Consider the following 15,893-nt stretch of genomic DNA (forward strand, 5'->3'; position numbering starts at 1 on the left):
AGATCTAACAGGCACTTCTTGAAAAAAAATTGAACCCATGTGTCTTGAACTAAAATGCAATCATCCTTCCTCATTCAGCTTATTGACATTTTAGGGCACAACTTTTTAATCTAACCCCCGCTTCAAAATTAATGTATTATGGACAAGTGGGTAAAAATATATTGTGCATTATGTTTTGTGAAATGTATTATATTAGGGCAGGGCTAAAGCACATATATTTGTGTACTGCAGTTCCCATCAACCCTAATCCCAAATGGACGGAAATCAAAACTGAAAGATCTGTCCACCTGCAGGCTTGATGTAAGATCCGATTTTGTCACCAGGGTGGTGGCGAAGGTGGATGATGAGTTAAGAGAACCAACAACAGTTTCTCGCATCAAATCTGAAAAGTGTGCTTCAGTTATACTGAACATCACAAGCCATTGTAAGATTCCTCACCACTGGCTAAGCTCACTGAGGCTGATGGGATCTGCAGTCCAACAACATCTGGAGGCCCACATTTTGCCGACCCCTGATTTAGGATGACGGGAGGACCATGTGCTTCCTGGATGTCATTTCAAGAAATTGACCTTACTTTGGCTTTCACTCTACAGGTCCTAAAAACAGTCCTGGTGAGCCATTTGTGAACGTAGGGAGTAGCCAAAGAGGTGGCCCCTAGGCAGAAGAAGTGAGTTGCCTCAAGCCTCTGATGCTAGTGGGTTGGAAGCGACAATGAAGTCTAGGAAAAGCAGCAAGTGCCATAAAGAGCAATCTGTGCTGCTCCCTCTAAATTAGTCTACTGGCTTCAGCAGAGGTGGAAGATGGTACACTTTCATCACTGTCGAAGTAACATTCAACTACCAGCTTCCAGACATGGCACTGACAAAAGGGGGAGCCATCTTGTTCTTCACCAGAGGCAGCAAAGTGCTTTGGGCTGCCCCAAAGTCATCTAATACTAAGGCAATTGGTCTGTTTAGCTTAGTACTGTTGGGCTCTCATTCCCAGTCCAGGTACTCAAGATCTTTTGGTCATGCTGGTAAACAGCAATACAGAATGCATTTTTTTAAAATTACCGTGAACTACCAGAAAACAGCATTTAGATATGGCGTTTTACAAACAGAAATTATAGAACATACATTAGGACTCTTCATTCCAGCACATGCCCCAACAGGCCCCGAGGGCTTTGAAAAGGATCCCATTGTTTGACTAGATGAATGTGGTACGCAGAAATAATTGTGGGTGACCAGAAATAGCACAATAGTCATGCACGTTGTGCATAGTTATTGCTGGAGAAGCCAGCGTGTATGTATAAACACAGTATATTGAATATGGTTCCCCGAGGCATGTTGAACACATGAGAGTTAATGCATTCATGTTCCTTTTGTAAAATATAATAATTAATCTTTAAGGTGTCACACATTTTGGTCTTTTGTTTTGTTTTGCTTCTTTGGATTTTGCCTGATAAACATCTAGTTCACCATTTTCGAGCCCAGAGAGGTATCTGGTCTCATCCAGCTAGGATCAGCTATTATATTCACATGTCATGGAAGCGTGTAGGTTTTCTAACACAATTTTTGAGTCTCAGCTCTATGGAATATGAAAGTTGAACGGAGGACAGGCAGCCTTTCCACCGTTTGGGGCCTGATTCTGCCTATAGCAGAATGCGGTGATAGGGCACACCTTCTAATTTCAGCCGTTTTAAAAACTCCCTACAGTAGAATAAACATCCAACACAGCAGGCTGTAGCATTTGGGTAAAATACCTCAACTATGATACGTGGGGCTGTAGCCCTTGGAGAGGGAACCCAACTGGGATAATCGAGAAGGATCTATTCATGAAGCCACATGCCCATGTCGTGATGCAGAGGGCATGTTGAAGTGAACAACTTTGGTTGGACAAGAAAGTTATTGGAATAGCACAAAGTGTGATAACTATGTGACAATGTGCCATGTGGAGATGGATACCAGCTGCACTTCTGGACTGCTAAACATAAGAAGAGCCCAGCTGGATCAGGCCAAGGGCCCCTCTAGTCCAGCTTCCTGTATCTCACAGTGGCCCCCTCACCAGATGCCTCTGGGAGCACACAAGACAACGAGATATCTGTCTCCTGATCCCCCCTCCCCTGCATCTGCCATTTGGAGGTACCTTCCTTCTAAGCCTGGAGATTGTACATCCCCATCCTGACTTGTAACCTGCGATAGACTTTTCCTCCAGGAATCTGTCCCATTCCTGCTGCTGATTCTTCGGTCCCAGAGTCCACTCATCCAAATCTCCTGAGAATGACACCTCATTTTCTCTCTTCTGCTGAACTCTGCAGAGATACCCAGAGTGGTCTAGTGGATAGGGATGGATTAGGACTCGGGAGGCCTGGGTTTGAATCATCAGCTGGCTATGCAAATTCCCTGGGGTATGGAAGTGGTAAAACTGCTTCTTAAATCCTCATTTATCTTGAAAGCCTTATTAGGGTTGCTATAAGCCGGTTCCGACTTGGTGTCTCATAGCACATTGAATTCCTCACTGGCTAATGTCATTTAATTAATGTATCATGTCCAGTGGGGAACCTTTGGCTATCCAGATGTTTTGAACACCAGCTCCCAGAAACCTCAGCTGACATTGTTATGTGCCTTCAAGTTGCCTCCAACTTATGGCAACCCTATGAATAAGCGTCCTCCAAAAGGTCCTGTCCTCAACAGCCCTGCTCAGCTCTTGTAAACCCAAGCCTGTGGCTTCCTTTGGGGAGTCAACTCATCTCATATTTGGCCTTCCTTTTTTCCTCTGCCTTCAACCCTTCCTAGCATTATTGTCTTTTCCAAAGAATCCTGCCTTCTCATGATGTGCTCAAAGTAGGATAGACTCAGTTTCATCATTTTAACCTCCAGAGAGAGTTTAGGCTTGGTTTGCTCTAAGACTCACTGGTTTCTCCTTCTGGCAGTCCAGGGTATCTGCAAAGCTAACATTGCCAAAACTGTAAGAGCTAAAGATCTGGGGGGCCAAAGGCTCCCACCTGTCATTAATCTGGACACCCCATTAGCCAAAAAGGGATGGCATTTGGCTAATGGGATCTGGCTTTGGAGAGCCTAGACTATTAATTTACCTCCTTGCCACCTTAATGACAGCTTTTTTTTAAAAAGGAGGAGGGAAACATTAAATGAGTGGCGGCACCTTTAAGACTAACCGGTATACTTTAACATAACTTTTTTAAAGATTCGAATCCACTGGAGAAGTATGGACTAGAACAGTGGTTCCCAAACAGCTATTCTTGGACTAAAACTCCCAGAAGGTTTCACCACTAGCTGTCCTGGCCATGATTTCTGGGAATTGTAGTCCAAGAACATGTGGGGACCCAAGGTTGAGGACCAATGAAGACTCAGCCTCAGTGACATATACGCATGGTTGCAGGAGTGGGATCACAGTGAAATGGGATGCAGAAAGCGACAATAATGCTAATTAACACCAGTAATAGATTTTCAGAGGGCTTGTTGTTGTTGTTTAGTCGTTTAGTCGTGTCCGACTCTTCGTGACCCCATGGACCAGAGCACGCCAGGCCCTCCTGTCTTCCACTGCCTCCCAGAGTTGGTTCAAATTCATGTTGGTTGCTTTGCAGACACTGTCCAGCCATCTCATCCTCGGTCGTCCCCTTCTCCTTACCTGCATAAATACTCTGACAATCAGCCAAGTATTTAAGGCGTGATAAGCATCCAGCCAATACACATAGCTATGAGGCTGCTTGTGCTGTAAAGTGTCAGTGAAGCATCAAGACAATGAATTCTGCTTATACGGAAGTTTTACCATGTTGTCCCGAAATGAATTCTTTCTTGGTTGTGAAAGTTAGAGGGAAAGATGGCTGCTGTTTTTTTTTTATTTAAAAAAGACCTCTTAATACACATTGTGTGCTCAGGAGTGCCGTCCTCTGTTTATAGATGAGAACAGATCCCAATTCAGGTGGCACATGACCATCCTTTCATACTTTGGTTGGGATTTATTGGGTTTCTTTTAAAGGACAGAGGGACCCTGTGGGTGAACCCTAAGCCACAAGACACGCCCCCCCCCAAAGAAACAGGCACACATCCTTCTTTTAACAACTAATCAATTTATTTTAACAATACAAATTTCTTTCTACTGCTCAGTGTAAGCAGAGAAAAGTTGAGAAAACAAAAGTAAGTTTTGCTTTTATTTTTTTAAAGTTTAAATGTATACACAAAAAAACCCAACCTCATACTTCAGTAAATATAAAATTTACAGACAAAATAAAAACTACATTAAAAAGAACAAGGTTGTGACAAACCAAGGACAAGAAGGGAATTCAGAACCAGTAAGCAAATGTTTAGAAAAGAAGGTAATGGGGAGGAGCAGGAGCAGGCAGTATTCAGAAGCCATCCCACCTTATACACCAAGGTTTCTCAGCAATCTGAGCTGTAAGAGGGAACTTTAGTATATTAAAAACAAGAACAGGATTTTAAATTACATTATATATTTTGTGATATAAACATCTGAAAGCTTTGTAGGTCACATATTTAATATGTGAAATATACATTTTGCCCCTTAGTTACAAATTCACAAGAGCGTTGTACATACAAAGGGTGGATGCCTTGAATCAGCATAAAGGAGAACATCATGATCTTTGGGATTTCGCTCCCCACACTCTAATTGCCTAGCAGTCGCTGTTCCTTTGTTCCCACAAAATTATAGGGCAAATATATAAAGCACGTGTTCAATCCATTCCTTTCTGTGGGGCCCAATGAAAAGAAGGGTGGGTGGGTGCGTGCCTGGGAGAAACACTGTACAGGTTGCACACCGTTATGGTTGTTTGTTTTTAAAAAGATGCCATATTAGAACTTGGGAAAAGTGGCGTGTGAGGGGCAACTCCCAGAAATCTTCAACCAGCCTGGGCTAGGGGATTCTGGGATTTGTAGTCCCCCAAACCTAACATCCCCAAGCTCTCTGCCATTATGTTCTCTCTAGGTCTCAGTGAGATGGCAAAGCGGTTGTCTGTGTCGCTGAGTGCAGGCTGGGGCTCCCGGAAGTGGATGCTGCCCCCTCAACGCACACACATTCTCTGCACACAGAAAGCTAGCATGATACGAATCAGACTCGCTTAGAGCCCTCCCCTACTTTTAATATATGGAGGAGCAATCAAATGGGAAAGAGCCTTTTTACTACAGTCTTGAGAGTGGGACAGCTCGGAGACAGCTTTACCGGATTCATTGAGAACAAAACTGTAGTGTAGAAAGAGGTATACAGCAAATTGGTGGGCTCAACAGGTTATTTGCTCTACCAGATGGAAACCCAGTTGTATACTGGCCTTGATTTCAGCCCAAAAACAAGAAGGCAAGCTATGAGCACCCACCTCCCCAATGACAAGGGAAAACAACAATGGGCTGAGAAGTCAAGGCGCAACCTTCACCTGAACCCCATGCTCCGAGCATGAGAGACATTGCACAGCATGTCACATTCTGGAGAGGCACAGATCTCACAGATATGAACCTAAAACATCCTGAAGCGTCTATAGTCTCACAATGCTTCAATATTTTAAAAAAATACTGAAATCCACATGTCAACAGACATACAGAACCTTTTGACAGAGGAGGTCTAGACATGCATAAGTGTCAATAGTTTAAGAGTCAGCGAATCAGTCATAAATCGACTTAGATCACCCCCCCTTTTTTCCCTCCTTTTCCAAGTTTTGCCACTACCCTTGAGTAATAAGAAGCAGAAAAAAATGAGCTGAAATAGAACCTGTATTTAGAATTCATACCTAGGTCTTAAGCATAAATTGATTTATTCATTAGGCCCACATTAACATATTATTCTGCTGACCCTGTGGCTGGCCCTGCTGATCTACAGGTATGCTTTGATTGCATAGCTGATTTCCATGGCAGTATCAGCCACCTCAGAGGAGCCCACCTTGATGTGGACACTCCAACCCAAGCAATCAAGGTGACCTAGACAGACATCAAGGGGAGAGCCAGTTAGGGTCGGAAGGACCATAATGCAGGAAGCAACGTATGCCTTGGGCCTTCCCGAAAGAGAAAGAATACAATCTACCATGTAAGAATCCGGTGCAGTTCCCACCAAAATGCGCAGGGACTGTGCAAAAATGACTGATCGTGAGGGACGGACCATTCATTTCAATGTGGCAGGTGCAGGAGTTGCTCCCAGGGATTTGTGAGTTAAACCTACATTTCATTTGCAAAAGTGCCTTTTGTCTCGGCAGTTTTTCCCCCCTTCCCTTTCTTTTTAATGTACAGTACCAGATCCCTAGTACGAGAGAAGCCAGTAAAGACAGCGCACCCTGTCCTCCGGTTTTTAACATGACTAATTAGGCTGCAACATTTACCCTAACCTGAAAGCAGTGAATTACTTGTCCTCTGTTTCATATTGAGCAAACACTGGCAATCTACGGCAGCTCTCCTGGAAACAAACCTGACCTCAGAAGTTCTCAGACCTTTGTATACAGTCTTCCCTTGTAAAAGCTAGAGGCTTTATAGCAAATTCTAGCAGACTCTAGTTTGGACTTATCGTAAACAACAGTAAATGGTAGTGATGGGGGAGGGGGCTCAAGCAGCTTAGAAGTTAATTTGCTTTTGGGATTCTGACATTGCAATAGATAAAGTAACATTTCTAAGCTCTGATAAGGGCCAACCGGAAGACGGTAAGGGGTGGGTGGGTGAGGGAGCTCAGCTGGACTCTTCCCAGTCTGTGCTATAAGCTACCTTGCTCCAGGAATTAGGTGTTCATGGCTCCACAACCTGTTTGTTTACCTTTTTATGGAGCTCCAAGGACCAAGCGACACTTGACACACAACGTATGGCTTACATGTGTGTCTTCAAAATGGCAAAAAACTGGTGTAGGAGACGGGATGTTTATCAGGTTTACAGAGAGGGGCAGTTTAACCAACATGGTCACCATGGACCATAACAATATGTGTGTGTGTGTGTGTGTGTGTGTGTGTCGGGGGAAGAAGGATTTCAGGACTTAATAGTAAAAAATAAAAATCCTTTATTCCTTTATTGAGACCCCAGCAACATCACCCTCCTTCCAAAAACCACTATTAAACAAGGAGGAGGATTCCCTTTGATACTAATGAGAACTTCCCTCCTAGAACTAATAGATATTTTTTTGGGGGGGACGACACATTTTTAGCAGGATGGAGATGAAGGAGGAAATGATTCACTCCCCCTACCAACACACTACAATCCTAATCATCACTAGTGTTAGTTTTAGTATTTCAATTAAAACATTTAAACTCCTCTTTTTCTGCAGGAGGACAAACCTCTGTCTCCTTCTGGCTTCTGTACTGTATTATTTGTTTTAAAGGTGGTGGCAATTTAGGATGGGGTAGGGACTAGGGGTGGGGATGATGATGGGAAATGCCCCGCCCTTAAACCAAGGATGGCAGGAGACCTGTACTCCTCCAAACAGACTTAGCTGGACTGTGATTCTTGTCACCCTTCCTCTGTGGCTCTCCTCGCTAGGCCATATGGGAATTGTAGTCCAAAAGCTTTGGGGGACTGCATGGCCCCCACTCTATCTTTAATGCTGCCTAGGTTCTAAACATATGCCCACATTTACACCCGACAGGTTTTATATCCGGCAAAGCAGCACTGGCCAGAGGGAGGCGAGCTGTCAATATAATCTACACGGTCCTCCGTTCAGGGGCTCTCCTTCCCATAGGCTAATTTTCCATAGGGATCGGTACTGAAAACGCCCAGCACCCTGATCTCTCCTTACACGTTCCAATTCCAGCCTGATCTATCCTAGCGTGCTCTTGTTTTGATTTCAAATATGAAAACAAAGAAGCTCTTCCTTGGGGAACATGTTTATTGTGTTTGAGATGATACACTGGATGCTCTCCAAGCTACAAGGTGGGTGGCGATGGGAGGGGAGGGGGTAGAGAAGGAATCCCTTTCATTACAAACCGACAAAGGTAAAAGTTTAAAACAGTTTTACAACAGCATGTACCACATATTGGAAATAGATCTGGGCTTAATACAAATGACGTAATTCCTAGTCATCTACTGCTACCTTTAATAACTTCATACAGATAATGAATTAGGCTAAAATGCACTATAATATTTGGTTGACTTCAGGAACGGTATCCTTAGTTACATCACAAAATACATTTTGATATCCCAAAGAAGCAAGACTTGCAAGTAGGCATTTTAAACATAACTAATCTACAGCTACAAAGTTCTACTCTTGATAGCATTTTACCTTTTGGGGGAGGGGCGGACGAGGGGAAGGGGGGGAAAAAGAGGGGGGGGGAAAGGAAAGCAGTATCCCAGTCTTCAAAAGGATAAAAGCAGAGAGTAGAATCAGTATAACATATACACAGAAGTCCGTATTGTAAAGGCTATAAAGATTAGTTGCGCACCACAAAGCTGCATCTCCGCACCTTCGCGCTGCACAAAAGTCGTCAGTGTTGTTTTATGTTGCGTATCTCTTGGTCCACTGTCTGGCTATCCTGTCATGTTCTGCTCTGTTGGTCAGGTACTGAGTGGCTATGCTTCCCACCAGAGGATCAGCTGCAAGGGTTTGGCAGGGGCGGAGTGGGAGAGAAGGAGGGAGACAGCTGCGTTAGGAGTCATTCAAGTCACAGATACATCAGGGCGACCAGAGTTTGTTTATCACTGTTCTTATGAGTGTCCCAGTTAAAGCTAAGAGACAGTAAGTCATACCGCTGGGAGACTTAACACCGAGGTTAAGACTACAGCAGGGGAGGAGAGCTTTCATCTGCTCATCTTCTCTTTACATCCCTGTTACTTTTCTCTTCCAAGCTGGCAGACAGCAACGTCCAGATGTTAAAGAGAAATTTTCCTGGTAGCTATAACAACACACAAGTCAACTGGAAGAGGCACACACGATTTTGCTTTTGGCAAAGCAACTTCTGTCCAAACTTCACGTTTGGATAAACAGGTTTTTAAGTCTACAGTTTTAAAGTGAAGCGTATCTGATGTTCCGCCATTCCTACAACAGCTTTCTTAGACTGCCCGACGTTACAAAACACATCAGCCTGATAGTTGTCATTTTTAACACGTTTCAGCACTCAGGGTGTGCAGTAAACAGAAGGTTTCACACAACAGGGCTTTTCCACATCTGCCCTGTTGTAGCCTGGGGGTAAGGGACGATTTGTGTTTGGCCACAAAGAAAAAAGGGAAAATGGAGAAAAGGCGAGTGACATGAAATGAGTTATGCTTTCAAGCCAATAGATTGCAGCTGACTTTCTAGTATGCCATCCTCCTTTGAGACAGATGGGGGACTAATACTAAGGTGTGAAGCTGGAGTCCTTTCCACCCTGGGAGTAATCCTTGGGGCTCCAGCTGAAACGGTAAACAAAACTTGTTCAATTTCAGGTTTTGCCGAGACCTTGCCTTCAATTTTCTGTCCTTTTTCCAGGCAGGGAAAAGGAAGGTAGAGTGAAATAGTCTGAGCTGGTGCTTAAAAGTGATTCAATGGGCCTAGTAGAGTTGTGATTCATTACACTAAGCAACAGGATTTCAGCCAGCAATGTAAACATAACTTCTGTCCTGACTGAACTGTGTAAAATCAAAACAATTCTGCATTTGCCAGTTCATGTAATATTTTGGTAAATTATTAACACAATTTCAACACAATTTTCTGATCGCCAAGTATTCTACTCGGCTTGCTGCACAATTAGTAAGTAACACAGTGGTTTTAGAAATCATCATCTTACCAGGATTGCAGTCTGTCAAGAGAGAACAAATAGACAGCAGAACCTTTGAAATAGTCAAAGCAGGGCTCCAGTTGTCTTTCAGAATATCCAGACAGATGACTCCCTGACTGTTAATGTTGCAGTGGTAGATCCTAGTGCGGAAGGTAACCTAAAAGCCAAAAGAATTAAAATTAAAACATGGAGGGGGTTTAGCAAATCATTATATGCTGTTCATGCAGAGCTTGTTGCCAGCCTTTTCAAACCTGCCTTGAATTATTCTCACACACACACCCTTGTGGGAGAGTTGTTCTATAGGTACTTCCATTTTTATTTAAAAAAAGGGTTATTGCTCATTCTGTTAAGACTCATCTAAAAACTGAGCTCCCTCACCCACCAGCCACCTCTCCAGCAGCTGACTTATTCATGTCTGCTGTGCATGCCTCAGTGTGAAAAGTAGCATCATGCCGCTACTGTGGGTTTTTGAATCCCACTTTTACACACCGACACTCACAAGACACACATTATGTTGTTCTTCTCTACTCAGGAAGACGGCTTCATGTGTGCACCTGCGTGCCTTTCTAAACCATGGTTTGTGATTCTGGGAATGGATCTTGACATTCAGGTCTCTTCCCGGGCCTCCCTACCCCCTGAATTTTCTCACATACAGCTTTGGAGCTTAGCTTTTGACATGGATTAACAAGACGGTGCCGGTGGCGGGCAGATAGCGTTTTTCGGCACTGCACCGGCTTTGTTTTTCCGCTTTTTTCTTTTGCTTTTTTATCTCTCCTGTCCTTATTTTTTCTTTCTTAATTTTTTGGTCTGCCCTCCTCTCTTACCTGGTCTGGTTTTGGGTCCGGGCTGGCGCTACTGTTGCGAGCAGGCGTGTGAGCGGGCGAGCGAGCTCTAGGGTCGGCGGCAAGCGGTGAGATGGTGGCCAGCGGATGGGGGTTAGAACTCAAACGCGGGCATTTGATGGCCGGTGGAGTTCGGAAGCCTCTGTCTAACCTGGGGAACATCGCTGGAGTGGGGGCTGGCACACGGTAAGACCCCTGATAGAACTTAGCCTCGCCGGAAAGACGAGTTTGGAGACCGCCGGAGCTGCGCCGGGTTTCCCTGAGGTGTTGTGGGGCCCCAGAAGCACTGGGACGCCTGGCGAAGTGGAACAGCCGGTTTTCCGGGCTCCAGGAGTGAGAAAGAGCTGAAGAGGCAGTGGGGGAGTGAGAGCTACCCGGCGTGGATTCTAATCAGCTTGCCCTGGAGATCGCCATGTTGGGTGCCTGGCCGGTAATATCTTTTCCAGGACCTCCCCCCCCCCCGCTTGCTCCTCTAGAGAAATTAATGGCTTCTTAACAGCTTCCTGAGGGAGGAAAATGGCTGCGAGAACCTCACCTCCTGCCTGGACCCTGCTGCTTTCGCTATCCTTTGCTGATTCCTGTACCCTCATTGAGACCTTTGGGGCTTTGGGGACTTGCCTTACAGTAAGACTCATATCCTAGCACCACTAACATCGTTAATATTAATAACATCAGGCTTAATAGCATTAAGCCCAACAACATCTAAAAGGACAATAACACCTAAAAGGACAAGATTTGATGGTAGAGGAGGACAGACCAAGGCTACATGTGGGGGATAAACACCGTGGGTTCTTTTCTTAAATGATTTTTCTTTTTATTATATGTATTTTATTTTATAATTGGAATCTTTAGTTGATCACATTGTTTTTAGCTTAGATGTTTGTTACTTATCTGATTGTATTAATTTAGTGCACTCCCCCCGTCTCTCTTCCCCTCTTTTTCTTTGACATGGAATAGAAGGCCTGCTTCCCAGTGAGGGGCCTCAAAACATCTCAGTGATTACGGGTAGAGGGAGATATGGCGTTGACACAGCCCCTGCTTGTGTTAGAACGGTGAACAGATGTCTAAAGGCTGTTCACCGTTCTGGGACTGTGGTCAACCATCAGTATCGAGGTAGCCAGACCAGCCAGCCCTCCACTCTAAAACTGGTGCTGTTGAACGCCAGGTCTGTATCCAAAAAGTTCCAGTTGATTTAAGATCTTATCCTGGAGGAGGATGTAGACCTGACATGCATAACCGAAACATGGATAGGCGGAGAGGGGGATCCTCCTCTAGCACTCACCTGTCTGCCTGGTTATGCTGTCCAGCACCAGGGTAGACTGGAGGGACGGAGGGAGAGTAGTCATTATATACAGAAACACCTTAGATGTTACTAGGTGTTCTTCAGTCGTAAAGCCAGGTCTGGAAGCCCTTCACGTGTTGATAGGGGCCAGGGAAGGTATTGGGATCTTGCTGGGTTACCGTGCTCCCTGCTACCCAGCCATTTCCCTACTGGAGCTGGTGGACTTTGTCTCCACTGCACTGTTGAGATCCCCAGAGCTACTGGTTCTGGGTGATTTCAACGTTCACGCGGAGGCAGAGATCTCTGGGCCGGCTCTTGAGTTCTTGGAAACCATGGCTTCCTTGAACATGTCCCAACATGTCAATGGCCCCACGCATGTGGGCGGTCATACACTAGACCTGATTTTTTCTACCAATTGGAGTGAGTGTGGTCTGATGGTGACTGACCTTGTGTCAGTCCCCTTGTCATGGTCAGATCACCACCTAATAAAATCTAACATCACAGTGGCTCTCCCCCCACACAGGGAGCAGGGACTTATTTCCATGGTCCGCCCTCAAAGGCTACTGGATCCGTCTGGATTCCAGAATGCCATGAGAGGTGTTACGGCTGACCTGGCTGGTGCTCTTGTTGAGGCTCTGGTTGACGGTTGGTTCACCGCCACTGCTAGGGCTGCAGACATGATCGCACCTAAACGCCCCCTCCAGCGCAGAGCTCGGCCCGCGCCTTGGTTTAACCAGGACCTTCAAGCGATGAAGCAGTTCAGGAGAAGGCTAGAGTGCAAGTGGAGGAAGAACCTGACGGATTATAATTGGATAGCTGTCAGGATTGCAACTAACCTTTACCTGGTTAAGGTAAAGGCTGCTAGTCGTCTATACTGCACTAACCGGTTAAGCGAAGCTTCAAACCAGCAGGTGGAATTATTCCGTATAGTGCGCGACCTATCCGGAATTGGTCTGAGTGATGGGCCTCCCCCTAATTTTTCACCGGACCAATTTAAAGCATTTTAAAAGTCTAAAGTGGAGGCCATCTGCCGGGACCTCTCTCCTTTTTTAAATACAGTGAGTCGAGCTGAGATGTCCAGCGCTCTGTCTTGCCCGATGACTTTCAATTGCTTTCAGCCTGTAATGCCGGATACTGTGGACAAGATGCTTAACCGCTGTTGTGCCACCTCCTCCTCCCTTGACCCTTGCTCGGCCTGGCTAATCAAAGCAGCCAGGCCTACAACAACGGAATGGGCCACAGCAATAATTAATGGGTCTTTCCTTGAGAGCAGAGTCCCTTCTGCCCTCAAGGAGACACTCCTTAGGCCCAAGTGGTGCAGAATGCGGCGGCCAGACTCCTTAGCGGAGTGAGAAAATACCAACTCATCTCACCCACTCTGGCCGCACTGCATTGGCTGCCCTTCGGTTCTGCATTGACTTCAAAGTGTTGATGCTTACGTATAAAGCCCTAAACGGTTTAGGGCCTCGATATTTGACAGAACGCCTGCTCCCACCAAGATCTACCCGTATCACTCGATTGAGTCAGGAGGTGAGCCTGAGGAGCCTGACACTGAGGGAGGCCCGAAAGAAAAAAACAAGAAATTGGGCCTTCTCGGTGGTGGGTCGTCGCCTCTGGAACAACCTGCCTCCAGAGATTTGTGTGGCCCTGTCGCTGGGTATTTTTAAGACCCATCTAAAAACTTGGATGTTTAAGCAGGCCTTCCCTCCAGATAATACTTATTTTTTCTTTCTTTCTTTATCCTTTGTCATCTCGCCATCTTGAAGAATCTGCTTATTTTTTATTGCTTATTGTTCATCATTTATGGCTTCCTGTCTATTGCTGGATATTTTTATTTTGCTATATGTATATGTTTTTGTATTTTTACCTGTCTGGAAGCCGCCTAGAGCGGTCGCATTGAAAATAAATAAATAAATAAATAAATAAATAAATAAATAAATAAATAAATAAATAAATAAATAAATAAATAAATAAATAAATAAATGAGACAGGGAACCCTCGCATTTTAAACTGCATGTCCTCACATCCTACAGAGTGCATGGTCCCTAGTATGAAGATGGACTACAGCCATCTGTAGCATCGGGTCCTTGTTCTCTTTTTACATCCCTATACTAGGGGACTTTGGCTTCAAAGCTATTTAACGAGCCAATATGACAAACCAAGATCATAGTGGGGAATTCTGCCTTTGTGCAAACAGAAGCAGTGCAAGAAGGGAGAAAGAAAGAGAAGCAGAGATGCTTAGCCTACACCCCCCCCATGGTTATCTGAAAGCTGTTTATATTGTTCTTCTCTACTTGGAAAGAATTAACCATTAATTATCATTAAACCATGGCCAAAGGAAGAGAGCCTTTCCTTGCACCACCTCAAGCCCTCCGTCCCTGCGCTTACCCACAGCCCACTCACTCGTGATGTGTGGCAGCCCCCTCCCATGACAGATTCCCCACTCCTGCTGTAAAAGAATGTGGACATGAAGGAGGCATCATATTAACCAGGATCTCTGTTGATAAGAAAAGGACTGTTGCTGTGCAGAGAATGTTCTCATCTGAATCAGCAGATGCCTGAAGCGACCGCATACAGAACCTGCTTTGTAACAGTGAAATGGTCACTATTCAAATCCTCTTGAAAGCCCTCTTGCTGATGGGGCAGGGTGCTCTTTGCTTTTCTGTGCCATCTGGTTAGGTAAGATGTGCACAATGCTCCACTTCAAATTTTTGCCGTGATTCCACTCTTTTATCGATTTCTGTAGCCGTTGTTCTACATAAATGTAGGAGTTTAAACACTTCCCTTGCAGAAATAATTTTGTGTGGCACAAAAGATAATCTACATCTCAATGGTAACACACACTGGAGACAAACAAAACAAGAGTGCTCTGAATGCCTGAGTGGGAAACGATTCCAAGGGGGGGGGGGAGAACACTGTGCAGATCTGCATTCTTTTGAATTCAAGACCAGGTTGTTTGAGCCTTTATACAGTGTTACAATTGTAAAGTAACCCCTTACTTTCCTATTTTTCAAAAGTGACTAGTTCCTATTATTTAAAAAAAACACAACCCTGAATGTTACAAGCTAGTGGCCACCTCAACATTCACAACAGAGCGCAACACGAGAACCAAGGGCTAGTTCTTGACCCTTATGATTTTCCTCCTCCTCTGCTGAGGGGTGCCACACTCCTGTGATCAACAGAAGTAATCTAAATTTTGTACTGCAAAGGTAATTGTTACGTTACAATCCTCATGTAATTTAGCTATGCATTCAATATTACAACGTAAATTAATTACCAGCAATAAGCTATTTGAAACTAGTTACTTAAGAATAGTTACACCATTTTAGTGTGATATTTGTTTAATCTTTTTAAAATATTTGTATACTTACTGTTTTTAGCTTTTTTAATATTGTTTTTTAATGATGTAAGGCGCCTCGGATCTTTTTAAGGAGAAAGGCGGGGTAGAAATATTTTAAATACCCACCGCCCGGCCTGCCTGCATACCTACCTATGTACATACGTACATGTATGCATGCAGCTTACGCACACACACATAGACATCTAGGCTTGCTGGTCGTGGAAACTCACTGTGGGGGAGTGGAACTGGTGAAATTACCTCTTAAATACCTCACTTGCCATGAAAGCCCTATCAGAGTTGCTGTAAGTCACTTCCGACTTGACAGAGCATAATTAAGCTTCTAAGCTATGGCACATTCTCCACATTGCCTAGAGAAGGCTGTACCAAGAGGCAGTGTATACTGGATCCGAAGAACTGGTCAAATCAATTGTGTACCTCAAAATACTTCAAAAGATGCTCTGGATCAGCCCCAAGGCCTGTCTAGATGAGCATTCCATTTCCTACAGTGGTCTGACCAGGATGGGGAGCCCACAGGCCGCTCATAAACACCGCAGCACATCCCAGAGAAGCTTGGAATTGTGTTTGTATAACAGCCCCATGCCATGCCCCATGGCCAATGGCTGTTGAAACCGACAGGGTCATCCAAAAGCAGCTTGCAGCACTTTTGGGAGTTTGTGGTTTGCTTGTTTGTTTAAAAGAGACGTCACAAATCCTACGGGGCATGCTTACAAAAACATGGCCCCCAGCCAGAATGCATAACTTGTT

At 44.7% G+C, this 15,893-nt stretch overlaps 1 protein-coding gene across 4 annotated transcripts in view; it reads right to left on the minus strand.

Moving 5' to 3' along the window:
* Positions 1-4,049: 4,049 nt before the first annotated feature.
* Positions 4,050-15,893, minus strand: part of UBE2E3 (ubiquitin conjugating enzyme E2 E3) — a 145,099-nt gene continuing 133,255 nt past the window's right edge. For 3 of the 4 annotated variants that reach the window (XM_072980928.2, XM_078393801.1, XM_020808253.3), the window contains 2 exons: positions 9,674-9,821; positions 7,783-8,504 (listed from right to left, as the gene is read on the minus strand). In XM_072980928.2, the coding sequence (XP_072837029.1) occupies positions 8,407-8,504; positions 9,674-9,821 (246 nt within the window). In that variant the 3' untranslated portion in view covers positions 7,783-8,406. Of the gene's footprint in view, positions 8,505-9,673; positions 9,822-15,893 lie in introns of all 4 variants that reach the window. The other variant, XM_072980924.2, reaches the window with a different exon arrangement.

This window comes from Pogona vitticeps, chromosome 1 (genome assembly GCF_051106095.1).
Source record: "Pogona vitticeps strain Pit_001003342236 chromosome 1, PviZW2.1, whole genome shotgun sequence".
Taxonomy (NCBI): Eukaryota; Metazoa; Chordata; class Lepidosauria; order Squamata; family Agamidae; genus Pogona; species Pogona vitticeps.